At 41.1% G+C, this 19,036-nt stretch overlaps 2 protein-coding genes and 2 non-coding genes across 4 annotated transcripts in view; 1 reads left to right on the top strand and 3 right to left on the bottom strand.

Annotated features, from left to right (window-relative positions):
* Window positions 1-3,308, bottom strand: part of mctp1a (multiple C2 domains, transmembrane 1a) — a 117,686-nt gene extending 114,378 nt beyond the window's left edge. Inside the window, exon 1 of the mRNA XM_076104802.1 lies at window positions 2,699-3,308. Coding sequence (XP_075960917.1) covers window positions 2,699-3,229 — 531 coding nt within the window. The 5' untranslated portion in view covers window positions 3,230-3,308. The remainder of the gene's footprint in view (window positions 1-2,698) is intronic.
* Window positions 3,309-6,136: 2,828 nt separating this feature from the next.
* fam81b (family with sequence similarity 81 member B) lies at window positions 6,137-17,039 on the top strand. Its single transcript, XM_076104973.1, has 8 exons — window positions 6,137-6,180; window positions 6,893-7,088; window positions 8,013-8,131; window positions 9,469-9,598; window positions 11,254-11,360; window positions 13,796-13,931; window positions 15,623-15,809; window positions 16,849-17,039. The coding sequence occupies exons 1-8, from the start codon at window positions 6,137-6,139 to the stop codon at window positions 17,037-17,039; spliced, it is 1,110 nt and encodes a 369-aa protein (XP_075961088.1).
* A 633-nt stretch (window positions 17,040-17,672) lies between these two features.
* On the bottom strand, window positions 17,673-17,745 carry trnaf-gaa (transfer RNA phenylalanine (anticodon GAA)). The gene has a single exon. It is a non-coding gene; the product is annotated as a tRNA-Phe (tRNA).
* Window positions 17,746-18,959: 1,214 nt separating this feature from the next.
* On the bottom strand, window positions 18,960-19,033 carry trnai-aau (transfer RNA isoleucine (anticodon AAU)). The gene has a single exon. It is a non-coding gene; the product is annotated as a tRNA-Ile (tRNA).
* Between the last annotated feature and the right edge of the window lie 3 nt (window positions 19,034-19,036).

Raw genomic sequence — 19,036 nt, forward strand, 5'->3', positions numbered from 1 at the left:
GATTGTTTGTCGTTATAAACTGTTATATTTTATTTGTTAACGAGTTTGTTTTATTTATATTCTTTTCGGGGTGATCTTGTTCTAAAGATATTAACTGGTCTTGATTTCCCCGTTGACTTGCCAAAATCAGCACAAATTTGGATACTTTTGTATTCTTATTTCTATCTATAATATGTGTGATAATGCAAATCCTTCCAGTTTATGCTACATAAAATTGAAAGATTCACAGTAAAATTGGATGGTTTGCTACAGGCTGATTAAGTCACAATATTTTGTTAATGGGGCCAAATTCAAACTCAACCAAATTCTGCTGAAATAGCCTAATTTCTGTAGATCAAATACAACCTATTAGCCTAAAATGGAAGAAGAGACTAAAAAGGGATAATTCCTATAAAATGTGAAATTTACAATTAGAGAGACAGAATAAGGAAGAACATGATAAATACGTTACGCATACTAACTCTTCTCCAAGTGGAAAAACAGATATCAGGACAGGGTAGTAGGTATTAGGTATTTCTTCAAAATGTATAAAGAAATGCTCAACAATTAAATTCTAACATCCCTGCATTGCAAGGAAAAGTTAAATGTGCGTCAATAATGAAATGACTTCCAGAACTTGGCATCATTCCCTTCCACCACTTACTTTCCAAATCAAATTGCAAAATGGTATTTGCTCTTTATATTCCATATATTCTTATCTAATTTATGAAATTGTGGCTTGGAGCTTTATGCTCTCATTTTAGTAATGAGAAGTTGTATAAACTCACCTAATGCTGGATTTGTGAATGACTTTAAAAGTTTGTGACTTTGATTTACAACCCTTGCTGGGTTAGGAAAGTGTTTGGGAAGCACATAAATGCATCGTCAATGCTGCATGTGCAAAGAAAATGCACACACATCAACTGTAGACCTTTTTAGCTGGATTGCCTGTCTTTGTGTTGTGATGTTGAGTGTTTATTTCACTGACTTCTTTGTAATGCTTGATTTCCCCCCAGGTATTAGAAAAAGCATGTCTAATCTCATCCGTTGTAATCCCCTCTCTCATCTTAATCATATTTTATCACACATCACATCATCTCTCATCTTATCTCAGTTGACCTCACCTCACCCCCTCATCTCCCCTCATTACATTCAACCCTGTCTGATCTGTCTCCATCACATTTATTTCCTCTTGTGAACCATCATATTATGCCATCTTTCCTAAATTCTTATACCTCTAACTTCATTCCATACTAGACTACTAGACTAATCATACTGTACATCTTACATCTGTGATGCATACATTGAGCCAACAACAAATAACTATCACTGACTGTGCTAAAACCCGAGAAGATGATGCTGTCTCTGTCAGTGTTTAGCCCTACTCTCTTTAGTGGAAAACCTAACAAATGACGAACAGAACTTCGGATAAACATGGCAACAACAGTACGTAACTAATGGCTCACACTGAATGTCGGACTTTATTTGGCAAAGTGGGATTCCTGCGTATTATGTAACTGCCCTGGTAAGTGCTGTGATGAAGCTGCAGGATCAGTTTCAATGAAGTCATTAATAGATGCTTTCTTTACCTCTTCAGCTGAGTGCACTGCACTGCACTAGAGTTTAATGGAGAAGACATATTTGGCCCTAACGTCAGTGGGGAGAAGTGTATGCTACTCATAAGCTAAATCAATTGGAGACAGCGATCTGGATGATGCTCAGAAAAGAAAGTCTGGAACACTTCAAGAGTGGTGAGATGAAAAGCTTTGCAATAACAGCTGCCACTGAAACAGAATGCACTTATGGACACACATAATGTATCTGTATCATTTCTGTCGACAGCACTGTTAAATATCAGAACAGCCCGTCTGAAATGACATGGTACCATTGAATTGGACTACTACTATCAAGGGGACAAGGCATGGGACCAGACATGACCTTTTACTTTTATTACTCTCATTAGACGGCATTTTACAAATGATTTTAAAGGTTGTCTCTCAGACCTTTTCGTATGTCATTTTTGTGAATGAAGCACACCCAACATTTCCCTTTGATAGGATACTGTTCCTAGGGTACCATGACTCAGCATGTTGAGTTGTGTGGAAATATATCTGCCATCAATCTCCAACTCTGCTGGTGGCGTATCTGCAAACTGGCCACTTTTCATGAAAGGGAAACATAAGATAAACCGTTGAGCAAGCATGGGCCGGTTGCAACCTCTATGTACACAAAGACACTGATAGGTGGACTGTGCAGCTAGGAGACAGATCCTATAGCTTACCGGAAGAAAAGCATGAGAGCAGGCAAAATGATCAAAGGATGCTGGCATCAGAGCACATATAAGAAATCGTATCAAGGAGTCTATAATTTGCACAGCCAGGATAATAACATGGGGTGACTGTGATGGTGACATGATAACAAACCAAGCAGAGTGTGCAGTAAGCTTGTTATGGTGATGATCACATAGGCATACACTGTTTGGTATTGGTTGTAGTCATATGGCCCATACAGTCCTACAAGCTACAGGACAGAGTAAGGAAAGCATTGGACCAGCAAATTGATGAGTGCATCACATGAGCACGTCGCAGCACCACCATCATGAAACTTGTAATTTGCAGGACAATGTAGCCCGCCTCCTTGTGAATTTTTGAGAAAGATGCTTGACAGAAACAGATAATCTCCCAGATGCGTGTTTTTTACTGCATGGGTCTTTACTCACAGAATCACTTGCGTTTTTACGCAGCTGCTCATCCTCTCCCACCAGAGCGCCCGTGTCCACCACCAATTTCTCGAAGCACGCCGAGCCAAGAGAGGAGCTCTTCTGCTGGTACATGATCAGCTGGGACGTGGGGAGTTGTGGGCTTCCGTGTGCCGTCAACTCGGGTTTGCTCCCCGTGGCTCCAGCAGCTGCGCCCAGGGGATGTAGGGGCTGTCCGTCGCTGCTGGTGCCGGGGACCGCGTCGCTCCCATGGGACTTATTATCGCCTTCAAAAGGCGCCGGCGGAGAGCGCAGATTCGGCTGAGACGACGAAAACACCCGGTCCAATTGTTTCTTTTTCCTCTTAAACATCCATAACCCCGATTCCTTTTTGCTGCCCTCCGCGCCCCCGGCACTACGACGCTCCGATCCCAGTTTGGGACTCAGCCAAGGCTTGGTTTTCCCCTGGAAATTCTTCCACATCCTCCGTTGGTAGGACAGAGTCTCTTGTCCTTTGGCGGTGCCCTCATCCTTAGGGGATTTCTGCTCCATGGTGCCTGTGCAGCAGCCAGCCAGCCTGAGCACACACTGAATCGTGGAAGGATGTCACAGTTAGGCTGCTTCAGCTCGGGAGCACTTTCACTGATGATCAGTTTATAGCGCCAAGAAGGAGACGCACGGTGAGATGAGGAAGGGGGTGTTAGTCTCCAACGAACCTTGTAGAATGCCTATGCAGGCGGTACTGTGGATTTGTATGTCACACACTGTGCAGCACGCGTGTCAGACGGAAAGCATTAGCCTCATCTATTGAAGGTCTGCGTGAGCTCAGGGGTGAAGTTAGAACACATGTGGCGACTTCTGCAGGACTACCTAGACATGCTTGGTAAATGCTCCGCTTGGTTGTTGGCGGTCCTTGTGCCTTCTGCTCTGTCCAATGTGCTTTGCAAAAAAGGTTTAGTCAACTTCCCCATTAATTGTTTTATTCAAATGAAGGACGAAGGCTGCACCGCGCCTCCCTCTGGCCAACCACGTCACTTGACTGGATAATCTGTATGCTGGGGATTGCATAACGCACCCCCAAATATGCCCTGTGGAGATGTTTATAATTCAGCTGTGGATCCTCTGTCAACCCCCATCTGATTTGTGCCTGGTGGTTTTTCAGCCTCTATATTCACTCTTTCAAAGCAGTGACGTTGGTAAATCTAGAGTTGGCAGTGAGTCCTCAACCTCTGTTCCCTCTTTTGTTTAGTGTGGATGTTCTTGCACCGCAGCTATATGTCTGGATATATTCTCGCAAATAGGTCAGGCTTCAGTAAATGGTATCACCCACACTGCAGCAGCGAGGAGGCAGCGCTGAACAACCTTCTCTCTTTTTGGATGCCGTGCTGCTACTGCTGTGCAAATAATAACTCACACGTCTTCCCCTCTGGCCCTTGCTTCATTGCTGGCCTGTTCCGTCCCCCTGGTTAACACTGTGCCCCACTATCCTGTAAACAAACACACAGACAATAATTACAGGAGAGAATTACTCTTTCATCTAACTTCCTGTGGCACACATGTACACCAAAAGAAGAGGTCACAGAATGACCTTTCATCTGCAAACAGGGCTGATGAAAGTGTACTTCTTAGGGGAATGTTAGAACTGGATGAACTTCATCCCACTACACAGAGAGGAACTGAGAGTCCAAGGACTGTGTATGCTGCTTGCATGGACATTCATTCATGTGGGACACTTGTGATGATAGAACCTTGGTATCATGATTTTGAAGGTGTGATTGGCCCTGACAAAGCCTTCTGTTTTGAGCTCTTGGCCTCGACCCTCTAATAATGAGAAAATGATAATCAGCCTTTAATGTCATGTGGTGATTTATGGCAACACTGACCTCAATAGAAGAATACTTAATTCAGCTTCTTTTTTTTCTGAGACATGGACACATATGAGTAATTAGGACATCCAACATGAGATGATAATCCAATGACAAGTTTTGTTGTAGGGATCACTTTGGTTGATATCGCATGCATTCACATAAAACACTTTAATTACAACCAGGGGGGCACTGGCAGCAACACAGTGCCCCGAACCCCTCTCTCAGTTGGTAATGTGAGCCTGTGAGCCAAACAATTCCTTTCAGCTACCATCAGCCTTTCTGGATAACTGATGAGTCTGCAGTCAGTAAGCCTTTCCTGGTCCTGATTCTGTTGATAGGAAGCTAATTAACAGTGTATGTGAATGTGCACACACACACACACACACACACACACACCTACACACAGACACAGACAATTAAAAACTCAGAATCCCATCCACTGACTGAAACTGCATGTAATTCAGTGGCACTACTAGAACGTCACGCATGATAATGTAGGTCAAGTTCTGGTTAAATTAAACATAATAAGGCAATTTTCACTGAGTCATGCCGCTCGTAACACATTTAGTCAGAGAAAAGCTCCGTCTTCAATGGATAGCTAGTTATATTGTGTGAAATGAAACGGCAGAGGGAAAGGATACAGAGCTCATTTGATCAATATTCCCTTACCGCCTGTGCCCAGTTCAAATAATCACGTATTCTATTTTCCAGCCTCAGCCTGCTTCAGCCACATTTGCCTGGTACGACCTCTTAGTGCTGGCCAATGGACGGGCCAACTTTGATCCGAATGTGGATTAACGTTAGACTTCAAATCAAATGCTAATATGTTATAATTTACGTTTTGTTATCTGTAATAAACCACATTCACACCACATAATGAATACTTTTTACCGTTCATGACTAAGCTAACTCTAGTGAAAGGGGGTGCCATGTAAAAAAAAGACACCAAATGGTTAAAGAAAAAAAAGCTTAAAATAAATATATAGATAAATCAAAGATATAGAATATCTAGAGGAACTAACTCAAAGGCATCAGGACTGGCTAGTTAGCTTTGACAAACAAATGTTTTGAGAGCCATTGAGTTTTGACTTGCTATTTTGTGTCATAGAGTTTAAGTAATGTTCACACTCAATGTTCTAGTTTGCTGAGTTAAGCTGCTTCACCAAGTATACTAATAAGCATTATTCTCACATTACTGTGTTGACAAATCCACACTGTCAGGCAGGCACACCCCACTCAAGGAGACCACAGTAACTAAGTGACAACACAAACACATGAACTCAAGAGCCGGCTCAGTGTGAGTATTCTAAACTTTAAAACATGAAAATAAGTGCTTAGTATATTGTTGTTAATTAAAGAAGGGAACATATTATATTTGTATGTTTGTCATTGTGGCCAGATTAGACTATAAAATGGTATAAAAATATGTTGATTTCAACAATTAATATTAAAACAAAAATGTAAAAAAAACATTATACATTTAACACAGCAGTAAGGCTGACAAAGCAGATCAGAAATGCATTTCAGTAAAAACTGCTGTATATCTCACCACAATATGTAATATGTTTTTTTTTCTTTTTAGACAAGAAGAATGTCACACAGGTTAAAGTTACAGCGCTATCAGAACCCCACCGGGTAACTCTTGTGATTGAATTACTCTATTGTGTATGTATTTGTGGAAGTATTTTGTGTATTTATTTTGTTTTTTCTATTTTATTTCTATTTCATCTTTATTATTTGAATGTATTTATTCTAATGCTATTGGTCTGATGACGTAAAGCCTCTGGGTTATAGAGATTAATATCAAACAAACAAAACTACATTTGATATATTTTTAAATCTATTTTAACCATTAAAACTATTACATTACCTTCATATTTGTCACCTTGCTTAGTTCCTGTGGGTCACTAATTCAATTCTAAAATCAATCTGTGTCCAAGAGGTGGATAGAGGTAGATTCCCCCGATGATGGGATTAAAATACAGTTGGGATCCACGAGCGACCTTTGTAACACTGCTGTGAATCACATTGATCAAATGAATCCTTAATCCACAGTAGCATCAGTCAGGGTCACACAGAACGCTCAGGGACATGAAGTCAATGAGAGATATGGTATGCGGATGACCTGAGGGTATGAAAACCAATGCACATCATCTAATTCCCTCTCGTTTATTCTTCTGGGTGGATGAATGCTTCAAATTATTATTTTCTATTCCTGAATATATTCCCTCCAGTGATAGAAAACGCCAACTTTTCATGATTTGCAACACATATCCCTCATTTACCAAAATCAATAAGAAAGCACTTGTAAGCTTGTTTATCTGTTTCTTTTTACTTCCTGTTGAAGGCCTGACGTCTTGGAGGGTGGTCTGGGCAGTCAGGAGAGGACACTGGCTGTGCTGCTGGAGCAGGCCTTGAGGATCAAACAGGAGGTGGCAGCAGGTCTGCAGTCCGTCCAGGTCGAGGCACTGTCCCGCAAGCTGCTGGAGAATCACATACTGACCATCACACGCATTGTCAAGCAGCTTAGCATGGACATACAGGTATACAAGTGGGTGGATGGTAGAGGTTAGTGTTGTTCTATGGAAATGTATAATGTAATTTAATTGTATTGTTGCCATGAGTTCTGTCACCTCTTTTGTCTGAAATATCTCATTATGTGGATCATTGTCTATCTGTGCGGACTCCCTTTTCTCTCTACCTGTCCTCTGTTCTAACTCCTTCTTTCATCTGCTTTCCTCTCCTCTCATCTCTTTTGATGTGCAGCACACGCACGCACGCACTCATGCCCGCAAACTCACAGCTGATTTGATTACACCTGATAGAATGGTGCAGCGCCTGAGCAAAGCCTGCCTGACTCCTCGTCAACATCAGCTCGTGGACATTTCGTCTGTCTAAGCAGAAAACTAATGATGTACACAGAATGTGGTTAAATAAACACTGCCAAGTTACACACTAACAGATGAGTGCTTGGAGTCATCTTTGACTGAGCAGAAGATCAAGCCACAGTATGATAACCGCCTTATAGAAACATGAAATCAAATATATTACTTCATTAGTGTATACCAAATGGGCCATTAACTTGATTAGAGACTGTCATTATCTGAAATATTACATAAATGCCTAAAAGCTCATTAATTCTGCACATGAAGAAGTAATAAGCTAAGGCGTGACATGAATATGCTGAATCAAATGATGCCGACGGTGATGACATTTCTGGGAGTTTTGAATTATCTATTAAGGACATAATGATAATAATAATGATGTTTTACAAGTGTTGGTTATTTATCTGCATTAAAATGAGGTACAGAAGAGGAATTGACACATTATTTTCTATTGTCAGGTTCCAAACAAACTATATTATAAATATAAAAAAAGCTTTGTTTGTTTATTTTGTTTCAGCTCTATTTTACTGCTGATTGACTTAAACGTGAAATAGACAAACAGGCTGTCTTTGTTCTGAGCAGGCCCTGGAGAGACAGATCGCCCAGCGGGACTCCGTCACCTCTGGAACCACAATGGCTGTTCAAAGCCTGGACCTGAAGAACGTGGCTGGCATTGGAGACCTGAGAGGCAGAGTAACCAGGTATGCACAACAGGCCGAGGTCAGATACCGTCTGTGTTAGCAAATAAAGCAATTTAATGACTGCCAAGTGCTAGCACATTAAAACTTTATTGACCAATTATTTAGACCCAGGTCTGGTGCACAAGTGATTTCAAGGATTACAGAGTGAAGGAAAGTACAGTATCGGCTTGAACTCACTCTGGCTGCTAATTAGCACCTGTTCATTATTTGGTGTCTGTGCAGATCAAGTTCATTAGATTGGATTGCTGAAGAGAGGTTGTCTTCATTAGATTGCGTGATGATTGGTGTTTTTGCTGCATGGCGACCTAGGGTGAATTATTTTTAAACATCCTGGCAATAATGTATTTTCTCATCAGACAGTAGATGAATGTTATTTTGTGAACATCTTACTTCACAGCTGGCCTGCCTCCTCCATGTTAAGAGATCCGTGGTGAGCGGGAATATTGCCTATTACTCAACAAACAGCTGATTTATGATCCAATAAAAGCTGAAGAAAAACCTACTCAGCCTAATGACCTCTTGTGTGCTCGTCATAAATAATCAAGCAAGTTGAGGGCCAGTGGTTTTTGATCAATTATATTGTTCTGTGAAACCCTTTATGGAAGCGCTGTAGTGGTCAACAGGGAAATAACCCTCATTCCACACTGGACATCTCCATAATAAGTTGTCAGCTTTGATTGTTGAGCTTGCGCTTTACAAAATATGATATTGACATAAACACAGTAACCCTGATAGAGAAGGGGAGGGAGAGTTGTTGCTGGCTTGGTGATGGCACCTTACATTTAGCACAGAAAGGAAGAGAGCTAGATTGCAACACTGATAATAAGTGTCAGCACAGTTCATTCTTCTCACACAAACTGAACAGAGAACATGTTGATGTGAGATGTTGCATGAGAGGCCGTAAAGTATCTTTCTACAACCTGCTGATTGTGTTTGGTGATGCATTTATCAAACTACTTTACTATTTGATTGGTTGTCATGTTTTGCCTGTGTTTTCATCGGTAATTGATCAATAGATGCAAATGTATCCACTGATACGTTCAAAGGTGTTAAGTAAGCATTCAATGGATAAAAGATCCCTGCTTAGGATTCAGCAGAGCCTTCCTCTGGCTGCCATTAGCTCGCCTTGGAAAGTACTGATAAGGATATCTATCTGATTTTTTTTCCAATCTGCCCGTTGGGCTACCGTCTGAACTGCGTGTGCTTCATATAGCACCTTCTTCCTGTTGTCTCCAGTCTTTTGCTCATCTCCCTGATTTCACACCTTTCCTCATCTCCCTCCCATACCTCTATCCTCATTCAGTGGCCCCTCTCTGCTTCCCCACCTATTATGTCAGGTGTGATGCCGGCATCGCCAAGCTGAGCGCTGACCTGAGCTCTGCGGAGCGGCGGTTGATTAGACTGCAGCAGGAGGTGGCAGAGCTCAGGTCAGCCGCGGACGTACGGCTCAGAGAGCTGCAAGTCAAGGTGAGCGACGGTGCGCAAATGCTGACAGAGTTTAGCACTTGTTCGTGTAAGGCAGCACTTTAAACCACACTATATACAAAGTATCTAAACACCAGTGGCAAAAATAATCTTCATAAGTCTTTCAAAGTCATTTCTTCGATACATACTTTCTTCTTCATCTGTGCAGCATTCAAGACATCAACGATTGGCAGAATTGCGCAGGAGGAAACATTCAAATATCCTTAAAGCTTAAATGGTACATTGCATATTTGTAACCATAAAAGCAGCATAATATCCATATGAATTGTTGTGAAATGTATTTTCAGACATTTATGGTCCTCAGAAAATGAACCTAATATGAACCTAATGACGTTGGTCATCTAGACTTTTCCTCTAGCGCCACCAGCAGGTTGACAATTCTTGTGTGTCTCGACATCTACAAGATGGATTACCAGGAAATTTGGTACAGACGTTCATGGTTCCCAGAGGGTGATTCCTAATGACTTTAATGATCTCCTGACTTTTCTATGAGGTTGATATTTGTGGTTTTGAGTGAAATGTCTCAACAACTGCTGGATGGTTTGCTATCAAAATGTTGGTCTGACTTCATTGATCCCTTAACTTTTCATCATTCATTCATTCATTCAATTTGCCCAATACTTTGGATCCAAATATCTGCAAAACCTGAGCTGTACTTGGGTTTACTGCTAATTAGAAAACGTTAGCATGCTAATACGCTAAAGTAAAATAAGGAACATGTTAAAACATTATACCTTCTCATATTTCTTAAATTATGCCGTATTACACTAAATCTACAACCCTAACCTAATCCTTACCCCTCCGCTGCCTTTACACACACACACACACACACACACACACACACGCACACACACACACACACACACACACACACACACACAGAGATAGTGTTGAGCCTGGGGTTCATTTGAATACTCCAGTCTCAAATTAAGGAATTATGTTCTCATTTGTGGATTTATTTAGATATAAAAGAGGTATTACATTCATTTAAATGCTGCTTGCATGAAGGAAATAATAATCTGACAATATAGGGTGTATTTGCTGTTTACCCTAAAGAGGATGGCTGGCTGTTTTGCAGGTGAGTTGGAGCTTACTGGAGCTTAGTGAGACTGGCCTTATCAAGTAAAGTCAGGGGCTCAACCACAGGCTCTGAAATGAAAAAATGTGATGTGAAATTAATTCAAATGGGGATGTCAAGGTCTCTCCATAAACAGCTTTTACTGCCCTTTGGGGTCAAATTTTCTATGCAAGATGAATAGAATAAAAACCACAAAAACACTGGCTCAGGACACATACAGTATGTCAAATTTTATAATACTCTCCATCACTTTACTAAATACAAAGCCGAACACAACTGCCCGCAACCACACACTCACCTCACATTGAGTCAGCCTGCACTCAGTTCTGTTGTTGGCACATGGCGGTAAATCATTGTGATGGCAGCACATTAGCTGTGGAGCAGTGGTCAAGCCATATGCCATAAAGATAATTGAAAAAGCAGAGAAAGTGGGTCACTGCTCAATCCGCTCGACTCAGCAGAAACCGCAGAAGCTAAAAGGTCAGATCATGGAGCCGGCGCCACAAGATGCTCCAACGTTTACGTAACAGCATGTGTTTGTGTGTTTTCTTTTATCCAGGTTTATCACGACGTGTGGAGGCTGGAGGCCTCATTGGCAGAGAATTCCCAGGAACAAAAGATCTCTACGGCTGATCTGCAGACACAAGTTAAACTACTAGAAGCCAGGTAATGCCATCAGTTCAAGAGGAAGCACGACCCAGAAACACCTGGGTTACTTGTTAAAATGCTCTGTCGTGTATTACTTTGATTTCTTATTTCATTTCCTCTCAAGGGCTGACCTCGTTGACAAAAATGGCTCACAAATGATACTGCACAGAGCAGCACATCCTATCTTGGAGTGCTCGTGATTTGTGCAGGCATTCAGGATTCACCTGATTATCAAAACCTATGTTTTTGGGCTGCTGCTAAACATGCAAACGCTGCAAAGTTTTACTATAATTTAGCATTAAGATATTTTTTTCCACAATAATTCCACGTAAAAACGCTCTACGTTAGACAGGTATGTTGACATAACTTTTAATTTAACATGTCTTTATAAACATGAGTTTGCTATGTTTCATTTATTTCTATGTCTTCTCATTTCTTGAAGACTATACTGTTTTTCAGTTTGCTGCTTGTGATTGGGAAATATGGAAATTTTCTTGGCTAATTTGCCTTTTAGCAGCGCTCCGCAAGCGATGATTTATGTTCCCCTTTTCATTCTACCCAGGCTCTAATATAATAATCTATGAGCCACTAATTCATTTATCAAATAATATCCCCAGTCAGTCCTGACTCTCTACAGCTGGGCATTTCAGAGTCATGAGCTGCAGCTCAACTTTTGATGCCAGAGGCAGAGAAAAGCTGTTAGTTAAGTTGATTTACTAATCCATCTGACAAATGAACTCACTTGGCACCAATATGCAAAATGAGTCACATAGTTTTAAATGGTGGAAACAGAAACATGATTGATGAATAACCTCTATTTATTACTATCGTAGATCTGCGATGGAAACAGGGTCCCTGATCATGTAAAAATAGATGAAAAGCAACATCGCCTGTGTTTCTGAGCCAGGTAGAATAATACCCAAAAAAAGCATATACCAATATTATATCCAGCTATCCAGCAGGCTCCTTGTTCATTTACTCTCTAAACCAGCCTTGTTTTTTTGTGTTGCCAAGTCATTTGGAAGCAAACAGCTGATTTCTGACCCCACTGAGTCCACAGAGAGACCTCAGTAGATTTTGCATCCCTCCTGGCTTTTTGTCAAACATCAAAGTTAAACCTTTTCAGCTCTCTGACCACAACTAAAACTACCTATTTAATTTGAGGCAACTTAAGCACAGTATTTAGTGCCTCAAAACAACAACAACAACTCTTGAAACCCTCCTCTATGATGCCCAAACGCACGACATTCAATAGAGGGGCCAGTCGCCCACAGTCACTACTCACAGATCGGTGCCACTGACAAACAAATCACACACGCTTGAAGTTTCAGATAAGCTCAAGAACACAACGGCCACAATAAAGTCGAGGCACACCGACCATTTCTAAACAGGGAAATGATTAACCTCCATGGAGACGAGCAGATTCTGAAAGCTCGTCTAACACGGCCAAATCAGCTGTCTAGACGATGCCTGGCCCAATAACTGTCAACATTAGCCCGATTAGCCTGCCAGCGCAGAGTTATAAATGAGGTGTCTCTGTTGCCGCATATCTGAATAGATAAATGAATGTTCAGCAGAAGGAGTCCGATTTGTATTGCAGGCAAACACAGACACACACGTAAAGACCTGGCATTTGCCTCATTGATTTTCTCATTTAAGACAAATCCTTTGAATTGGGGGGTAAGAAAGTCAATTGAATTGAGCTTGACGAAAGAAAATGTTGATGAGACACTGCGTATAGTAATTACGTTACGATACAGCCCACATGATATTTCACTCAGCGTGTCGAAGGTTGCAGCTTTCATCTGAGACGTTTTAACATTGTCATCCCAATGGACTTATGTGAGTAATGTGAGCTACATATATAGTACAGTTATATAAATAAAAACAAGTACATACAGAGTACATACAGTTATATAAATGGCAACCCAGTCCAATATTACAGGGAGAGAGAGATTTGCTGTGCTCCCCCAAACAAACGCAGTGTTCGGAGCTACAAAAAGGCCACAGGTCAACATCAAGTGTTTCTTAAGTCTTCACGCAGCATCTTTCCACCACAAGAATGTGAGTTTGTGTGTTTCAAGGCACAAATAGCAGCAGCACTCAACCACAAAGTAATCGTGTTCTGCTGCGGCTGGCATCAACCACCATCTACAAGTGGGTGCCAAAATATCGGTTATGGAAACAGATAAATTCTTATTCCAGAGCGCCAAGTAAGAGCTGTATACAATGGGTCTAAATTTACAACAAGCATTGCAAAAGCTTGCAGCTATTTGCCAGTCTGTATACATTTATAACACATGTATAAACTAATCGAATCTACTAATGGCATTTTCGGTGTCTAGTTTTAAAAGAAAAACGCAATTCGCAACAGTATTTCCTCTGTGACACTGCATATTCAAAGTAACGCCTATACTGCATTTCTCTTCGTTCTACTCCTGATGGCTTTGCAGGATGTCAGGTCAACTGAAGGAAGCCAAGGAGCAGACAGATTCGCTGAGGAGGCGGACAGAACAACAGCTCAACAGCTTAGCCCAGACTCATACGGAAAGCAGCCAGCAGCAGCGCACGCAACTGCAGGACACAATGGTACCGTAGCATCAGTTAGTTATCATCAGTTTAACCAACAGTTTATGCAATCATGTTCGCAATAACACCATGCAGGTAATAGGCAGGCCATATTCAGATATGCTATGTCTGTATTCTGGATATTTGCCTCCTTTGTCTTTTCATGCCTCTACGTAAATTTAAAAAAAATAACCACCTGCGATATAATGACACACTTACACTTACAGTAATCAAAAGTTATATGGTTATGAATTTGTAAAGCTCAAATGTCGCAACTTCCATTGACTGCAAATCATCTTTTAGTGAAGCAGTGCAGATATTTGCAAAGCTCTGCTTAGGTTAAAAGCATGCAAAAAAAAACACTGATGCAGATCATATTGACCCACATCGTTTTCATCTAAGTGCCCACTTTATCTGTCCACATTTAGGTCACATTTTTAACCAAACCTTTTTACCAGGCATGACTTCAGCTTCGTAGTAAAGCTCCTTAGTAGTACTTTTACACAGAAGTGGATATGTCTCCGATTTCAACAGCTACAGTCAAACATCTAAGCTTCCTTCCTTAGCAAAAAGCATTGACCTCTCAAAAGCATATGATGCCGTTCATCATAAAATCTTAGTCCACAAACTACAGTCTATAGGTTTGGGTGAAGCCACGCTTCATTGGTTCCGCTCTAACTCAGACTGTTGTCGCTGATATTACGCAATCAAACCAGCTACCCATCATAAATGGGTTGCCACGTGTTTCTCTCCTTCATCCATTGCTGTTTTACATGATACACAAATAACATTTTCCTGATCAATACTTGAATGTCCATTTGATACGCCCCAGGCTCCCTGACTCATCTTCAGACTGACTTTGATGCTTTACAATTATCACTCCTTCATCACAGGCTAGTTTTAAATGCAGAAGAGACCAAGTGCATGGTATTCTCCACCTCCACCAGTGACACCAACTGTCCTGACATTAAAACTTGAAATGTCACTCACATTGCTCTTGCTGAGTTTTACAAATATTTAGGAATTTGTCTCGACAGCAGACTGTTATTCTAGATTCATATCCAGCATTTGACTCAAAAATTAAAAAATTAACACTAGGCTTCTTGTCTGCCTTCTTCAAAGCATAAAACTATTTTACACTCAACCTTCATGCCTTTCCTTGGCTATGAAGATATTCTACTGTCATGCTGCGCCATCAACCCTTCAGCTGTTAAACCCTGAGTATCATTGTGCATTATGCTTTATCACTAAGGACAAATGTTAGACTCATTGTTCTCTGTATCACTTCCTTACAGCTGTACTGTTGAAGTTACCTCACATCTCTTCTCTCATTTAAATCTAGTATCCAGAGTACACGATCCAGTAAATACTTAACCTCAGATATCCTTCATGTACGCACTAATGTGGTTTCAAGTACTTTAACTTAAAACTGTAAACGTAAATGTAATTAGCTGTCCGGCTAAGTGAGAGAGCTCAAAGCTTTATTATCTGATGTTTTTAATGATTCTTGTTGTCAGGTCTCTCTTGGAAAATAGATTTTAATCTCAATGACACCGCCTGATTAAATAAAGATAGAATTAAATGTCACAAGCAGCACCTTAACATCAGGATTAAATATAATGTTCAGGACTGGTCGCATATACAGCGTGAGGGATACAAACTGTCACGCAGTGCCGTACGTTTGCAATCTTCGTTGTGTGTTCTGTATTCAGTTAGAGGCAGAGTCTAGATCAGCTGTCCGGCTAAGTGCTCCGGAGGCCCGTGTGGAGCAGTTTGAGGCCCAGCGGGGTCACACCAACCGCCGTCAGGCAGGTCAGCTGAAACTCGGTAGAAGAGAGACCTCAGTGGAGAGCAGCCTTCGCCAGGAGCTGCAGCTGCTCAAACAGGAATACCACAAAGGTGGGTGATCACTGTCTATAACTTGCTGTCATCAGTAAACACACACATAGTGCACATATGCACATCAAGGAAAAATGCACATGCAGAAAAGCTTCACAAAAGAGAGACTGTTCATAATTAGTCATAAATTAAAGTGACTCGACTACTCCACTAATATATAACTGTTTATACTCAACATAACTATCTGAACTATATAGATTTCAATTATCAAGCATGTAGAATTACATCATGTCCAAAAAATACTTTTAGTCAAGCCTCTCTCTTTTAGAAAACTACCAGCTAACACAATGACTAACATTAGCTCCTCGTCCTAAATGCAAATACAGCAGCACTTTTAAATTAGACGTGAGCTACCGCTGCTTCATGCTACCACAAAGCTAATAAGTCATACAGTATAGACAAGCCATAGGCATACATCCAGGCAGCCCGGTACAGCAGCTCCGCTCTGCATCAAGCTGCTGTTGACATCCATCCCCATCTCGCTGCCAATTGGAAGCTCATCTCCTGGGAGCTCTGGCAAAAGATCTCAAACCTTCCCCACGTTCTGTAAACGTCTTTCAGCCTCCCGCGCTTATTGAAGTGTAGGCAAATAGAAGATGGGGCAGTGGCGTCCTCCAGTAAATAAAAGCAGGATGAATCATCGCTCATCCCAGTGTGAGAGAGCCATCCGTCACTCTATTTTAAGTGTAGGATGAAAATATGGAAGGATATGGTATTAGAGGGGAGAAGAGCAATACATATTTGATGAGTGTCATAAATATTCGTGGCAAGACAGGCGAGGAGTCAGAAAAAGAAAGGGGAGAGATTTAATATCCCATCATTGAACAATAAAGTGTATCCCTCCACCTCACGGCTGACACTGGCAATTACTTCTTAGAGTACATGCAACATTGAAAAATATTTCCATTTTAGGCGGTATATGTTCTTAACTACTACTACTATAAGGTCATGATAACTGATGATTAAATCATTTAAACCAGAGATCAGTAGGCCATTATTAAAATGGATCCTCTGTACACGCTGCTTCTCTTTGGAACAGGGTTCCTGTCTGTGCATGGTGCAATTGAGTCCCTGAGGCAGATAGGTGACATCAAATCCCGCCTTGACACGGAGAAGCTTCAGAAGGACATCAGGACATGTCTGCAGCAAGCTGGCTCAATGACTTGTGACATAATCAACTGGAGAGGAGCTCCTTGTTACTGTCACACCTACACTGAAGCAATGGCTTGAATCAAACCAAAAAGCACGCCACTCAGTTAGAGAGTTTCTGTTTCATCGCTGGCTTCATCATATTCTATGAGCCCACAGCTATGAAGACCGTGACTATATTTAACTCAATCATTCTAAAAAAACAGAGAAATTATGTTGTGATTTGAAGTACAATACCCTTTGTGAAATATTCGGGAACTTAATTACACGCAGATCTGTCAATGACATTTCATTTTGTGCAATTTGAAAAAGGTTCGATTTGTTGTCTACAATTTCACTTTTATCTTTTTTTCCAGATTTGTCACTTGAGATGAGAACACTATTGTGTAAAGATTGTGACAATATGAACACCTTTTTATTTTTAACAAAATAAATTGGAATAGTATATATTAAATGTTCTCTTATTATTCATTATACATACACACACAAGTACTTTGTTTTAAAAAGAAGGTGGGAAAAGAATTGTCCGTTACATCATGCTTCAAGACAATAAGTTACTATTACAGTTTAAACCTGCTCACAGGTTGTACCCTTAATAAATATAATTTGAAAATCAATGACAAGGCTCTATTTGTGAATATGAAGGTGTTAAATGTTTATTCCAGCAGGCGGGATTGTTTAGTAATTTTGAACATCTCCAAATGGGAAAAATCCTGCCGAAACCCGGGATCGAACCAGGGACCTTTAGATCTTCAGTCTAACGCTCTCCCAACTGAGCTATTTCGGCTTTTCACAAATGTTTGTCCAGCTTGGATATGACCCCCCCATTCCGCCTTGTTTTAAGGAGCTTTACAACGATAGTGATTACGATAGTTTTTACGCACCATAGCTGTACTGTTTTGGCAGCGTTGTTTGTGACCAGCAGAAAGCTCTAAAAACCCCACCTCACACTACCAAGACAGACACAGTTACAGGTGAACATAGTGCAGAATCCAACATCTTAAGAGTCAGATGTTCCCCTCAGGAGTAAGTAGAAACTACAAACAAAGCGAACAGACAGTGAGTATTGGACTTACATTCGCCAGGTGGACTGAAACACGACTCCAAACAAATGGTAATGTTGTTCCTCCACTGCTCCAAATATAAATATATATACTATATATATATATATATATATATATATATATATATACAGTATATGTGTGTAATTGATTTATTTATATACTGTATATATATATATATATATATCACATAAGCATCACACACTTTACAGTAATACGATATCTGATTAAAATCAATGACATACATTCATTCATTAAAGACATGCATTATTCCCACCACAAGTAATTGCCATTATCAATCTGTTTATCAATTCAGTTATTTAGTGAAACGACATGTTTCGTCCTGTAGAGCAGTGGTTCCCAAAGTGGGGGTCGCGACCCCTAGGGGGGGCGCGGTGGTACTACAGGGGGGTCGCGGCTTCATCACCAACCCACACACACAGACGCACACATACACCGGTAAAACAATATAAAATAACCGACGTGACATGCACTGTGTTCCAACCACGCCACCAGAGCGGCTCATGTCACAGACCGACTGTGGCAAAACCAGCGAGAGCGAGAGCGAGCGCGCGCCCGAGCGAGAGAGCGCGAACGAGCGAGGGAGAGAGAGAGTGAGGGAGCGCGAACGAGAGAGAGACACACAGCGACACAGAGCGAGAAAGATACGGAGCGACAGAGAAAGATAAAGATAAGAGAAGGAAGTATGTACAAAGATGGACAGATTTGTGACTGGTCTAAAGCGCAAAAATATTTTATACAGTTCATGCATTATAATGCAATTCATTAAAAACCAAGACAAATTTGGGGTCGGGTTGCGGGGGGGGGGGGGGTCGTCCAATGTTCCTATATCATCAAAGGGGGTCTTGACAGAAAAAGTTTGGGAACCACTGCTGTAGAGTGTTGACAACATTCCATGATAGCTGTGCAAAGATAACAATGGCCAGTACGGGGATCGAACCCGCGACCTTGGCGTTATTAGCACCACGCTCTAACCAGCTGAGCTAACCGGCCACG

Source organism: Anarhichas minor, unplaced genomic scaffold (genome assembly GCF_050575085.1).
Source record: "Anarhichas minor isolate MPS153535 unplaced genomic scaffold, ASM5057508v1 ptg000030l, whole genome shotgun sequence".
Classification (NCBI taxonomy): domain Eukaryota; kingdom Metazoa; phylum Chordata; class Actinopteri; order Perciformes; family Anarhichadidae; genus Anarhichas; species Anarhichas minor.